Raw genomic sequence first — 15,857 nt, forward strand, 5'->3', positions numbered from 1 at the left:
AAGGGAAGTCTTTAAAAACAGTTTGTAAAACGTTGACATTTGGCTAATTCAAGAACAACCGCAACAGACTGCATTTCAAGAAATTTCTAAAGAAATCTCTTTAAAAAAAGTAAAACCACTTTAAAATCATTGCATATTTGTCACACTGGGTATTGCAGAGAGTAAGGTAACATATTTGCAGCTGTTTAAAAGCATACTTCTCTGTTACAATATTTTAGTTCAGTGTTTATTAGAGTGTTCCCCTGAGCTGAACAGGAAGTACCGCTCCAGTTCTGTTGCTCCAGAACTGATTTGTCCATAGTGAATCATCTCCCACCATAAAAGAGGGACATCTTAGTTTTATCTGAAGCCTTTCCAAACCAACCAGAACCCAGGGAAAGAGAGAACGCTCTATAAACTAATTACAGCAGGTGGCAGATCTAGTGACAGCATTCATCACTAATCTCGTTTTACAAAAAGCTATTCACCCACAAACTGATCCATATTAGAACACATGGGATTGTTTACAAGACAAGATGACAAGTTGATTTAGAAGTCTGATTTGCAAACTTTAATAAATAAATTATATAAATGAACATTGTTTACTAATCTTCTAGGAAACCCTTACCAGACTTCCTCCATGTTTTTTCTTCGATATGTTGTCAACGCACATGTCTGTGTTCCAGAACAGGCAAATTCAGCTGTGTTTGTCAGCAAGGTACACAGAGTCGATAAAGGAAAGTTCACACTGAATGTTTTTTTGCTTTGCTGTCTCTACATTGTTTTTATGTAAACATACTCTATACAGTATAAACATCTTTGACTGTTGCACTGCGTTTAGGCTGTTTTTTCAGCATCTCATTAGTACCCTTACTAAAACCAAGAGTATGGCAAATTTGCGACGTATCGTTTTCACACGCAAATAAGCTTTGCGGCAAACTCTTCATTGTCGCCAAAGGGTTTCTGCAGGTTTACCACTGCAGGTGAAACCTGCAAACATCTGTCAAACAGCATTTTGCAAGCTCATTTGAATGTGAAAATAATAATTGGAAATTTTGCGGCAGGTTCATTTGTCAGAACTCTAGATGTTTTGTAAGGGGAGTGCCATTTATTTAGATGCCATGTCAAGTGTCTCAAGAAACCTGTCCCTTACAAAAAATCAAGAGTTCTTGCAAACTAGCTGCAAACTTGCCACAAATTTGCATCTCATTATTTTCATGTGCAAATGAGCTTGTGATTTGCCGCAAATGTTTGCCAGATGTTAGCAGCTCTTTACCGGCAGTAGTCAACCTATATAACACCTTTGGCAAGTGAACAATTGTCCACAAGTTTGCCGCTAAGCTCATTTGCATGTGAAAATAATCAGTTGTGAATTTATGGCAAGTTTGTGGCAAATCTGCCATGAATTCTCGATTTTCTATTAGGGTTTTTTGCTCTGTTCATTGTGCAGCATCTATCATTTTAAAGAGCAAGAACACGTTCAGTGTTCTCTGCTGTCATAATCTCTGATGGATGTCTTCGAAGACCTCTCCACTACAGATGAGGCCACTACGTTCCTGTCATGAAACCAAAAGGGAGGCTTTATTGCAAAAGCAGACATAATAAAAACATGTTCTCCTTACCTGGAATGACTTCAAACAGGAACTTTCCACCTTCGTCCCCATTGCTGGGATGCTCAGTGACTCTGTTGCCAGGTAGAGAAATGGTGCCCTAGAGGAGTCAAAAAGCCAAAAAAGAAAAAGAAAAGGAAAACAAAATGGTGAACACAAACCACTGAGGGAGATTAAGATACAGGAAGTATAAGTCACAGTAAGGGAAGAGCTCAGGTGTGTGAGACTGTAGAAAAAAAAAAGATATTTGTTTATATACAAATAAAAATACCTTTCTCAGTGCTATTGAAGATATTCAAATGTAAAATATGGTTAATTTTAAGAAACAATGGGGGGCATAGTACAACAAAAATTTTGTTTAAACCAGCATAGCAACAAATATAAGTAAGCTAATGAAGCTAAACATATGATCAAATAGTTAGCTGTGGATTAGCGGTTAGCATACATGTTCAAACATGGCAAGGTAAATTTTACCTGTGTCAATCCTGTTCTACTGTATCTCAATCAAAAATGGAAAAAGACCTTTAAAAAATCTCATTGAAAAACCCAAGTTAAAATAAAATCCCTAAAAGGCAAGTCCGTTAGTTTGGCGACCATCTTGGTAATACCCCCTGGCTGCCATTTTCTGTAGACAATAGGTGTACATGTATACAGTAATCTCCAAAACTGTATTCAGAATTACATTTCAATAACATAGGTCAAATGTGTAATAGAATCTTACAGAAAAGATATATAGATTAATATAGTATATACAGTATCTATGATAAATTAGAGGAAAGAGAACTCAATGTGGCCTTTTTGTAAGAGTGGTCAGTTAGTTTAAAGCTTTGAGTCTAGAGACTGTGTCTAGACATTCATAAAAAGGTAAAGGGATGTGAACATGTGCAGAAATTGGCACTATCTCATCATCTGGGCATGAGTTAAGAGTCGGAAGCTGAAAATCAGCAGTTCTGCCAGTTCAAAGGTTGCATGGATCCCTGGAGGGGTCTGTATGACAGAGCTCAGGCTGTATTAGACTCTACAAAGCACGGTTATTATGTAGAATGCAGCACTTAAGCAGCACTGTGGGATTACAGATCATTGTTTGATACGCTGGATGGAGTTTTACTTGAAATACACATAACATCAACACGGCACATGGGCCATGTTCCCTATTGGATTTGTAAAGAAGCCTGATTTTTTTGCCCTCAACAATATAATCTGTTCATCCTCATCTCTTCATCTCCCAATATTTTCTCTGTATCTTTCACTCTTTTCCATTTTCTTTATTGGGAACACAGTCAGAACAGCATAAAATCATACTACTTCTACTATTTTTGTACATATAGTATTTTTGCAGTATGCAGTATGTATACAATACACTGTATGCTAGTTTTCTGTGTGTATTCAATACCTTTTGTATGATACCAATACCAAATTTGAACAATACCAATTAACACTGGTGTACCACACAACTGGAGGTAGTATGAATTGGCCATGTTGGAATAGCATACAACATTATTATTATACCGCATGGTTACTAAAACCATGTAAACATGCATTCTCTACATCTTGTGGCTATGTTTTTGAAATGGGGTATTTTAACGTTTATGGATTGGCCCCATTTACTTCTATTGTAAGTGTCTCACTGTAACCCAGATTTTTTCTTTATTTAAAAAAAGGAGGAACATGTCCAAATATTTTTTTTGAATATCAACATTATGCCACAAATGCTGATGATTGATCTTAACTTGTATTGATTATGCTGTACACCTTTTATAATGTGCAGTGTGCATTAGGTACTATGCAAGTATGCCAAATATAGCCATACAGCGTTTTATTTTTTATTTTTTTAATAATTTTGTTATTTTCACTTTAAACATATTTGTGTTTCTTATCTCATGACTGGCTACACCTGCTCCTTCATCTGAATTTATAACCAAAATCACAGGGCACGAGAAGGGGTCGGGGAAAGTCCCCACCATTTTAACGCCAGGTGTTACTTTATCCTGTTATTTAAATGATAGAATCAAGACACACATGACTGACAGTCACACATGGTTGGCTAGCACAATGAACGGCATTAACAAAACAATGTTTTCACAGATATTTGCAATACTGCATGGACCAGCCGACTGGGCCACTTACGGTATGCAGAAGAACAACTGAAGAGGTCTAAACGAGTCACCTTTGAGGCTGAGTATTTCATATCTGCTGTACAGTAGAGCTTAAAATGGCACGTTTTCATTAGGAGAGAGAGAAAAGATAGCACAGTTACACCTTATCAAATATCAGTGCATCTGTTTTGGTATCCAGTGCCTGGCACATGACGTCCCTGGATACAGTGAGAACATTTATTATTAGGATACTTAACATAGTAGCTGATATAGAATTAAAATATCTGCACTAGAGCTTTGGTTACATGACAGTATCAGAGCTAGATTTTTTTTTTAGATAAATAACATACTGTAAGTGATGCTTGCCTAGGCAAAACTCGCCCCAACAATGTTAGAATGGATGACAAAGCATTGATTTCAGAATTCAGAGTTCACTAAGGTGGTGCTGGGTTGTTGCTATGGTGCTCTGGGTTGCTTGCAGGCTCAATTCAAAAGAGCCAACCCCCAATTTCTATGGTATTCTGGTCCCTACAAAAGAGTCCTTCCTTCAATACAAGTCTATGGATTTTAATTTATTTTTTGGTTTTGCCTGTTTTATTGTTCACCAACCAAAAATCAAACATCTGATTGCTTAGAAAAGTAATAGCACACATCTCCCCAACAAGCCACACAATTTGAGGTATCATCTTTAGAAAAAGTGTAAAGTTTTATCTTTGACAATTTAGGCTCCAACGCTTTAATGAGATTTGGTGTTCGTTCATATCCCTAACCTTAAATTTAAAGATGTCATGACAAGCTAATTTTTTTATATAATTTTACTATCTTCCTTAAGGTCCACTTAGATTGTTAGTAAAGTTTTTTTGCACCAAACAGTCATAATTTAGTCATATATAATAATGTTCCACCCTGTCTCTGGCACTCTGTCTGAAACGCTCAGTTTTAAGATACCTGGCCCTTTAAGACTTAAGTGTAAATGCCCACTGTTGTGATTGGCTTACATAATGCAGCCCTTCCAATACAGCCATTTTCACACATAACTTACACCCAACACAATTCATCTGAATGTATCAAACTGTTCATTCAAACAGTCATGACATATTAAATATTCATGAATTAAATTGGTAACTTGCAGTTTTTCATCCAATAGTCCAATTTAACTGCTCTATCTTTCAATAACAGTTTTCCCTGTTTGTTTACTCACACATTGCTGGAAACGCATCAAAAAGATCAAAGATGTTTACAATTAAAAATAGCACAGATGGGTGCATAAACAGTCCAGGACACCTTCCAAAAAGCACAACAGCAAGACAGCGCAGCTGAATGAAACCTAATGGGGATACTATTTAGAGTTATAACTTTGTTTAACATTGTGTCTTTTAATATCGGCGCAAGAAGCATTATAATGGTCAAAGCCGTTCGTCAGTGCACGTTTTATGTAGACAAACATTTAAATCCAGACGACTTCGGATGAATCTGAAATTACAGGCCACTTCTCTCCTCTTCACCTGTGTGACTGATTAAGCGCCAGTGGGCAGGGCCAAGGGATGCAATGATGGAAATGTATTTGGTCCTTATGATGTCACTAATTCCAAGAATTCCAAATGAGCTGTTTTTGAAGCTTGGTTTAAATGAATGCTCTTTTTCTATTAAGGAGGAAGTTTTCAGTTCTGAAACTTACAGTATATTTGTATAGTACTATGACAACTTATATTTCAAAAGATCAAGGAAAATTGTATTCCTCATGTTTACATTTCATTTACATTTATGCATTTGGCAGACGCTTTTATCCAAAGCGACTTACAGTGCACTTATTACAGGGACAATCCCCCCGGAGCAACCTGGAGTTAAGTGCCTTGCTCAAGGACACAATGGTGGCTGTGGGGATCGAACCAGCAACCTTCTGCTTAACAGTTTAGTGCTGTAGCCCACTACGCCACCACCACTCTAGGTGGTGCTATACTCTATATTGTCCATAAATGTCTCATTTATGCCACAAGCCAGTTGTCTTTTTTTTTAGACTTCATGGAGTCTTTAAACCACTAGGATAGGTTTGCTATGATATAAGACTGGGTAAACAAGACCTTATAGAATCACTAGATTGTAGGTTTCATAAATGTAAGTGCTGCCTGTCATGGTAATATAATCTTTGTAAAAGGCAAAATAAGTCAAAAGCAGCCACATATGATGTTCATTACACAATGACCACTATCGCCCCAGGGTTTTAAAGTCTCCCAGCATGAGGTACTGTGACTTGCCTCTGTTAAAAACCATAAACATTTACGAGACCTGAAAACGGCTTCCTGCTGACTGTTCGGTTTTGATGAAGTCGAACTCAGACTCCTTAAGAGGTGGAAACTCTACCTGCCACCCCCATGGGGAGCATTGGTGGAGCTTGCAAAGAAAGCAACAGTTTTAACCCGCAGTGAGGCAGTTCACCAGTTTGAAGTGGGCAGCAGTTCCTGTTTGGAACCAGTTTTAGAACCAGTGGCTTGAGGGTGGGTTGCTAAAGTCATGCGCCTTTCAATTAAGTACATTTTTGTTGCCTTTAGAGGATTTTCATGTGAAAAACAAGGAGAGACACATCATCAAATGGCAGGGAAAAAAAGTCAGGCCCGTTCTAAAGCAGAAGTGAAAGAATTATTATGTGCTTTGGTGAACAACAACAAAGTTGATGCAATATACAGTGGACTATTAGCCCAAAGCATGCAGGGATTACTCATGCATGCTAACATCCATACCAGGACATACATTTTCAGAAGTTCAGTTCAGTATTGTGATCTAGGTTTGGCCAAAATGAAATTCTGTCATTCAAACGAGCATTGATATATATCTAATCAACGTTTCTAACAACGTGACCAATGCCTGTATGAACGAATTGCTTTTGGCATTTAGGAGTGTCGCAAACATCCTTTATTCTCAAAGCGTGTTAAGTCTAACACAAGGTCAAGCGCTCTGCCTTTCAAGCATACTCTTTGAAAGACAGCAAGCCCATACAGGCTCTTTTGGTGCTCTTCGACTGCTTTAGCCCAGTCAATATAAGCTTTACTGACAGCCCAGATTCTCCTGAACTGAGGTCAATTGGTTTAAATGAAATTAAATTCTCCATTGCTTATAGCATAGCCAAAATTCAACGTCCACACATGTGTACACGGGGTCGCATGAGGTTAAATGACTTGTCGCTTTAAACGTTGCATCATGTCGCGTCGTATCATATCGCATCACACCTGGTTTAGACAAGGTGCTATGGTGACACTTGGACTGTACAAGATCATTTCTTTTAGCAGTATAGTCCATCAATTGATAGTCCATCCCATTGCTTTAGGGCAGCAGTTCATCTCCCAGCAAGTGTTGCACCTTGCTGCCCTCTAGAGTTTGGGCTGTATTATTGCAGCTTCATTAACCTGTGGCTAGGACGAGACAGTTCAGACTTTGACTCAACCTGACAGAAACTCACAGCAAAGATGGATGAAGACATTACTGAAGGCCTTCACACGAAGGAATGGGAATTGTGAGAAAAGTAAATGAGATACCGCGTCTATTGCATAGGCTGACTTTCTACCTTTAGCCAGGGCAGAGGTTAGCTTAATATAATCTCTGGAATTTTCCTCCCTGCAAGAGAGAAAAATTAAGAAGTAGAACAAAAAAATTATTTGTTATGTCACTGGTATTTATGTTTAATTTGATTTCAGTCCACATGGTGCCAAAAGGAAGTTAGTTTCTCAGAAGCATGCATACATAGCCGTCGGGCATGTGGTAATCTCCTGCGTCGCCAAAATTCCAGATTGGATCAGAGAAGCTCACTCTATTTGTTTATCAACCAGTGGAGATTGATTTTGGAAGACCAAACAGAACAGGGGGAGATAAAATAACCAAAGGTTGACCCAGTACTTCCGCTTGAAGTCCTAACTGGTCCCATTGAGTTAATTAACGAAAAGCCATTAGCTGTGGAATGGTCCCTTTAGGTGAACGTTTGGACATTTAACCCTGACTTTGCAGCCCCTTCTCTTAGCGGGTGACCCTGAATTATTGGTCATTAGTGGCCCTTGTCTGTCATGAAGCCCTTTTTCACACTTAGAGGTCTCTCATTGCTTTATGCTTTTTCATATTCAAGCTTCGGCTGACTGTCAAACCAACCTTTTGCAGTGCTGAGCAATACAGCGAGTGTGCCTCTATTCAGGTGAAATCAGCAGTTTATATCAAATATTTTCCTCAAAAGAAACATTTTAGAATGTCCAAATGTTTAATGGTATAGTCACCTTGAAAATTCTGCAAATAACTTTTAACCCCAATGTAGCTCCAAACTCATATGACTTTCTATCTTCTGTAGAACACAAAAGGTACATTTTTTAAATGTTATGTCACACATTTGGTCATGAGACACAATGAGAACCAAAGAGGTTTGATGTTATCGACGTAGCTGCTATATTTGATTCAAGCACATTACTTTTCTTTATTAATAGGGATTTGATTTGAGAAGGAATAATGGTTAAATTGATAATATACGTTTAGAAAATTAGGTATAAAATGCATGAGTCATAGTGATTACTTTTATTGTGGTATTAGTTACTATTTGTTTACAGTATGGCAAGTAAACTCTGAAAAAATATTTCAGGCAAGAAAGAAAGTCAAACAGGTTTGGAGTGACATTAGGGTAAATAATGACAGAATCTAGTTTAGTCGCTGTGTTTGCTTGCAGTGTAACCATAATGTCCAGCACATTGCACTGGCCTATGTGACAATAAAATGGGTATTTGAGAGGTTTTCAGTTCTATTATGTCATAACATACTGTACATGTACATAAAATACATAAATATACAAATATATGATATTTAAAATATAAAAATATATAAATATGCATTAAAATCAATGTTAAATGGCATTTACAACCCATTTTACTTCCATAAACTCATGTATTCTTGATTTTTCCATATGCTTTACTTGACTTCAATGGGAAACATGTCTGGCAGGACTTGAAAAAGTTATGTTTCCATAGACAGGCGGGTCATTGGGGTACTTATGAATGACATAATGCTCAATATGGCATCTGTAAGAATTGAAATCCTTACAGTTATAAGAGCCAATCAACATTGTCTGTCAGGTTACTGGGGAATGTGTATACTTATTAGTGGACCAGCCTGAAAAAATATTTATCCACTCAGAAACATGTAATCACCACACAAAGCAGTGAGCAGAGCAACAGGATTATGCCATAGGATTATGCCATATTGGAAATAAGTAAGTGCTACATTGGAAGACCTCAAACTGTGAGCTGGAACATAATTTGATAAACAGTCAGAAATGTATGACGGTGCTAAGGCACTATGTGCTTTAAAAACTATTAAAAGACCCTTAAAATCAATCAAAGTATATAGGAGCTGTACTGTACCTGTCCAAAATAGTTACGAACATGGCCGCTGAGTAATCTGATTTGCCTTAAAGGGACTTCAAGGGATGTTACATACCAAAAACGGAGACAGGCGTTTTGAGGCTCTGGATTGCATGATACTTGTTCCTCCAACACTGGTGTTTAAAGATTTGGGCTTATAACCAAATGGCTATTGGTCAAAAGCTCTAATAGATCTGTAAACTTACCATTGAGCCCTTGAGCAAAGCACTTAACACCAGGTTGCTCCAGTGGGACTGGCTGCTGTCAGTTGCTTGAGAAGCCAATTATTGCAGAACTTCTCCTCTCACAGAAGTGTAGAAGTCATTTCACAGAAGCAAACTTTTGATTCATATACCTGCCACTTTACTAACTCCTAAAAATAAATGCTTCTACAGTGTAGACGTGGCTGAACATACTGTAATTACCTAAACTCACCGTAGTTTTTTTTTAATAACTGAAAACAGCTGGGAAATTAGCTATTTTGCCAGAAGTTTTTATCAAAAACTAATTCTGAAATGGATGGCATCCATCTACCAATTTTGATTGGTCACAATTGAGTTTCATGCCAAATGTGTTTCTCTACTTGTTGAAATTTGTGCTGTGCCACTCAGGCTGAGGAGAACCTAATTATTGGCAGTTATACTATAATTGTCCACAACTATAGACATTTAGGGGATGAAATTGGTTTGGCATCTGGTGTACCTAGAGATAGGAGAGGCACCCAGGGCCAGACTGCTCCAGTTAAAAGATGTGATGAACCTCATCTATCCATTACCTCCCTTCTGACCGATGTTTTATTTTCCCCTGCGAGACGCTCTGGAATATCTGGCAATAGAGATATATTGGCAGTACACATTGGGCCTCATTTATGAAACACGAGCAGAACAAATGTTTGTGTAAATCATTCGTAAAGCCATTCTGACGTAAATTCTCGGATTCATGATTCAAGTTTTCGTATTTTCAAAACATTAGTTGTGATGCTTTTTGCAACTCTTGTCATGTGGAGGGCAATGCAGCGCTTGACGCTGGTTCCAGCCTCCAGAACCAAACATTCATCTGCTTTGTTTGGTGTCTCTGTTAAAAATAAATAAATGCATAATATGCTATATGCTCATCCTGTAAGTTCATGAATGAAAATTAAAATGTGAATGAAAATAAAAGCTATTAATTGTCTTATTATTAAAATATGAAAATTAAAATGACGGGTAATAATAGATTTATGAAGGAATTTTTATGACCCTGTTCATATGATGGACGATGAGAAAGTCTAACGCAAGCACTGTATGTGACTTGTTTTCGTTTTTTTGCATAGCCGAATTTCAAACATTACAATAAACACGTTACTATGATGGACATAAAACATGGACACGTTCTTGAAAAGGAAAAATATTGACGATGGTTAGCCTATGTGGGATAGTGGTGTGCCATAGAATATTTTAGTCGTAAAAAGTGTGCCGTGGCTGAAAACTTTTTGGGAAACACTGGTATAGGTTATTAATCATCAGGGCAAAACCATTTATCATCTCTTATAATAAACAGTTTATAGAACTTGAATTTAGTCTAGTACACCAATAGAAATTTTGGCTTATTTGACAAAAGCTCTGGTGGTGGTTCTACTGTCACGGTTTCGTGTCACCCGCACCATGTTTCGTGTCACCTGCACTGTGTTTTGCGTCATTTGCACCATGTTTCGCGTCGTCTGCACCATGTTTCTGTTTCACCCGTCACTAGTCACTTTCCATGTCACGCTCCCTTGTTGTCCGCCCGTGTTTTCTGTTTTACTGTTCACACTCCCTGTCATGTCTTCCTTGCTGTCCGCCTGAGTCTCACTGTCCGTGTGTGAACTACACTTGACTTCTTACCGTCGTTTCCGGCCCTGTCAGTGTGTTATTGTCCACACCTGTCTGTCATTTTGTCATCACCGTGTCTCTTTATTTAAACCCCGCTGTTTTCCCTTCCTATTGTCGTGCGTTGATGTTCCATGTTTTCGCTTATGTCTGTTGTGACTCGCTCTCTCCGTTCGTGTTCCCTGCCAGTCTGCCTGTTCCTTCGTGGTTACCCTCCTTTCGTTTCGGGTTTACCCTACCCTCCGTGGATGTGCGCTGCCCAGCCACTCCTGCACCCCTCCTGTGTTTCATCCGGTATTTTAGTTGGTGTTTTTTCCCATCGTGGACCTTTTACTTTGTTCCTGTGTTTTGTCTCCTTTATCCTAATTCAATAAAACCGCACTTGGATCCCACCACTCGTCTGCCTCCTCCTGTCCCTCACAAGTCATTACATCTACATTTTAAAACATTTATTACACATGAAATATTAACATATCAGCCAATATGAAAAATGGCAATTATCATGCACAAACTTGTCTGGTATTAAAACAGAAACCAACATAAATAAGAAAAATAGCTTTTCAAAAAATACTTAATTTGTCATTGGAGGTTTTGGTAACACTTCATAATGTATTTCATTAAAATGTATTTACGATTATATGAAGCTTTAAGTATTTCATGTATATATAAATATTAATATACAAATGAATATACTGTAAAACTCCATTTGTTAACAACATTATTTAACATAAACTAATAATGAACAATACTTTAACAGCATTTATTAACCATGGTTGATGTTAATTTAAAGATATAGTAATACATTTTTAAAAACAAAATATTTGTTAATATTGTTAGTTAATGCACTATTAACTAACATGAACTAACAATGAACAATTGTACTTCTATTACAAAACATGAAACAAGATTAATAAATGCTGCCAAAACTATATTGTTCATTGTTAGTTCATCTAATGCATTAACTAATGTTAATGAATATAACTTTATTGTAAAGTTTTATTGTAAATGTTGTAAAAACATTAGGCTGTATGAATACAATTTGGATTACATTTCTAACTTTTTGAATGTACACTGACTAATCATACTTTAGCTTTGCACTATTCTGAGTTTCTCTTAAAGTTTGGTATTGCTTTAGTACAGCATTGCAAATATTGTTTGTTACTTTTCGATCAATTGCTCGTAATTTGTAAGTTGTTTTGGACAAAAGTGTCTACTAAATGAATACATACAGGTATAATGTAAATAAAGAATTATATAATGTAAAAATACTTGATAAATACTCATTAATGAAATTATTGAAAGGTATTAAAATTAGTTTTTCTATAAAGCATGAACAATCTGTATTGTAAAAAGTGCTATACAAGTAAAATTAATTGAAATAATATAACATTAGCATCCAAGAGTGACTTTAGTTAACTGTCAGATCCAAAACTCCTTGGCGATTTAGCAAGAACAAATGAAAAGAAGTCTCTACCTAATTTTATTACCAATTCATATTTCCAGTGATAATGGCATCGAGGGAAAATGTGAAATTGTCAGCTAGCCTAGCATACAATGATCAGTCACATATAACATGAGAGATATCAGAGGGCACATGACTCATTTTAAGTTCCTGTTCAGCTGCAAAGTTGAGCTTTGATATGATTTAAAGGTGAGAAAATATTGCATTCACCGCTTGGACTTGCGTCATCTTAGAGGAGTTGTACAATGTCTGTGTTTATTGTTTTTGTTATACTCAATATATGTTCATTGAGGTACAAATTCACTCTCCTCTGGTTTAATCTTATATTGTCATAGCCCACCTACCCTGAGTCAAATAACAGCATAGATGTCCGTTGTACAACAATATCCCTGAGGGTTAAATGGATTTGTCTAGTTTAACCTATTGCTTTTCTTTCAAGTCTCTTAAAATATTTCAGAATTTCTGATGTGTACATGACGTGAAGCACTTTTATAAAGCTCAGGTCTCGTTGACTATTTAAGTTACTTTTAAGGGGCTGTTCACACCAAACACGTTTTTGAGTCTGTGTCATTTTTCAATTGTTTTTCTATGTAAACATTGAAAAATGGCTCAGTGGCTTCCCTCTATACCTAAAACTGTTCTGAGAGTGTAACTGAAATAGAACCTCTTTAATAACTGAAATGAAAATGCGTAAAAACGTAGCCTATGTGCAGCACAGACCTTAGTACAGGAAGCTGTAGGCCACGTTATAATAGTGAGTGTGTATGCATAAGGGTATTTGTGTTTTTGCACTTTGGACATTTTATATATGATTTGCAGTGTAAATGCAAATTGATTTGAGACAATTTTGTAATGCAGGGTAGGTTTTAATCACATCAGAGTTGAGACTAAGTGCTTTCTAATGCCATTTAGCAGGCTTAGCTTACAGATAAAATGCAAATGGTTGAAGGAAATCAAATGCAATAGAGATATTTCTGGAGACCGGATGCTATTCACTTCTTATAATGGTGTTTGACCAATTACAAAAAAAGGAATACGCTAATAGGGAATAAGAACCTTAAATAAGGAGAAAGATAAGCTTTCTCAGAGAGTTTCAAAGGCTCTTAAAGCCTGTTAATACCACACCTCAAAGGTTTTGAAAGCTGGAAAAGTAAACCAGACTGCAGAGCTGACAGACTCAGTCACCGTTTACTTTAAGAGATGCAATAACAGTGAATGATGACTGAGGCTTTACAGGTTTACAATGACATGAGAGTGAATAAATAATGGCAGACGTTTCCTTTTTGGGTGAACTTTTAAATCATAATGAAGTCACACGGTGCGCCCACAGCAGAACTTCATTAATTGGTCCACCGGGCACGAGCGAATGATTATTTTAAATGGAATACGGGATCGTCTGTGCATTTTTGCAAGGCTGAAATATCGCTTTTTAACAAACGATTGCGTTTAATATTTTACAATCATAGCAGATGAGACTCATCAAAAATGAATCTTTTTTTACAGTTATTATTCACCATGCAGTAAATTTATAGTACCACACATGTTGTTAATTGGCGGATGGATGAAGAATAAAAGAATGAATGTGGGCAAGATCAGAGGAGATAAAGAAGATTACAGAAATAAGACATAAAAGTTATAGCTGTGGCTTAACAACACCTCTTGTATGCTTGGAATACTAATTCTTGTAATATCTTATGCTTGGCAGATACAGAAAGAGAGAGAGGATATTCAGATCAGATTTAGAGGATATTCAGATCATATTCAGTGCAATAGAGAGACTGCAAAACCCTGGTCTGACACTGTATTCAAGGACAGTGAACAAGATCAAAGCATGAAAGTTTCAGGGTAAAAGCGCTGATCCGCTTCAATGTCTTTAAAGCTGAAGTTTGTCATTTCTGCACCATTATAGGAACACCAAAGGGAATTGCATAAATTGTTTTTTTGTTTTTTTTTCAAAAAGGTTTCTTGAACTACTCCCCATTTACCATTAGACTGACAAACAGATAGTCCCGTCCCAAACCCACACTATTGTTTGAGCCAATGTTGCTGTCTCGGGATGGTTGGGATGCTCAAACAAACAGACCAATGTTTTGATAGAGGCACAGGGCCACAGATGGCTACAACCTACAAATGGCTTACTTATAGTGGTCAGTGGGATAGGTGAAAGTGTTTTGATATCATAAAAATGACATATCACCTTGCTAGGTAAGTCAGAGCTGTTATTCTGAGCTATTCAAGTTTAATGGCTTGATATAATTGTGTATAAAATAACATTTAAGATGTCTTTACACCCTTCTTTAATACCTGTGATTAGTTTTTGCTGACAGATATTATTATTTTTAAATTTTCCATTCGAACAGATTATTTTCTCCAGGCATAATTTTCTCCATTGTATTTCATCCTACTTGGTAACCAGTACCCCAGACTTAATTTGCCAAGCACTGAAAGATGCCCCGCTCACCAGATGACCTCTGATGTCTCTCATACAGTGAAATAAGAAGAACAAGAGCAAACAGTGATCAGCAGGTCATTCAGGACACATCAGCCAATTAACTCAGGAAGACTGACGCTGCTGTGCATACAGTATAAACAAGGATATCATTGCATGATATTGCAGGTTTGTGTTGATAATAAGTAAGGGTTGATTTTGGGGCTGTACGATACAGGTTTGTCCTGTAGAACAGATTGTTTTCCATTGGACATTTTCAGTCAAAATAAATCTCATTTATTGAGGTAATGATTTGGAATAATCCCTGTAAAGTAAATTAAATCATTGAAGAAGAGAATTGAATTGTGGTACTATAAAACAAAATTCTTTTAAAATGCCTGAAGCAGGCCTTTCATATTCTTTCCAAAACAAGAACAAAACAAAATGAAGCAAACTATACAAAAAAACAGACAAAACAAAAGCTTTGTTTTTGACAGATTGGTTTTTAGAAACTTTCTGAATTCTGTGAAAATTAAGTAAATATGTAATACATTTTAACACATTTTAACAAATTTTTGCCAGATTGTTTTAATAAAACAAAATAAATACATTATTTATAATAAATTATTCATTGTGTTCAAATTGTATATTTTTCTGAATCCCCACAAATGTTATGGCTTTCGTTTTACATTACATTTTTCTTTCTGAAAACAGTGATGTTCCATGAAAAACTAAACTAAATAAAACCGACTTACATTTTGTCAGATTGATTGCCTAATAATAAACTATTGATAATGAATGATACATTTATTTTCATTTTCTGAATTCCCATTAATTTTGTATCTTGTGTTTTATCACTGTAAAATCTAATCACTTGACGTTATCTTTTTTAAGGCAATTAGTTTTGCATGCTTTTTTTTTTTTAAGTAAACATACTTATTTGGCTCAAGTAAACTCAACATATTTTTTGAAGTAATGTCAACTAGTTAAATTAAACAACTCATCAGTGATTAAAGTATCATTGTTATTATTTAAGTATTGAAATTGA

The 15,857-nt window shown here is 36.4% G+C and overlaps 1 protein-coding gene across 1 annotated transcript in view; it reads right to left on the bottom strand.

Annotated features, from left to right (window-relative positions):
- The window catches only part of arhgap24 (Rho GTPase activating protein 24), a 129,569-nt gene that overhangs the window by 81,191 nt on the left and 32,521 nt on the right, over nt 1–15,857 (bottom strand). Inside the window, exon 3 of the mRNA XM_052104157.1 lies at nt 1,602–1,689. Within this exon, the coding sequence (XP_051960117.1) occupies nt 1,602–1,689 (88 nt within the window). The remainder of the gene's footprint in view (nt 1–1,601; nt 1,690–15,857) is intronic.

The sequence above is a fragment of the Xyrauchen texanus genome, chromosome 34 (assembly GCF_025860055.1).
Source record: "Xyrauchen texanus isolate HMW12.3.18 chromosome 34, RBS_HiC_50CHRs, whole genome shotgun sequence".
NCBI lineage: Eukaryota > Metazoa > Chordata > Actinopteri > Cypriniformes > Catostomidae > Xyrauchen > Xyrauchen texanus.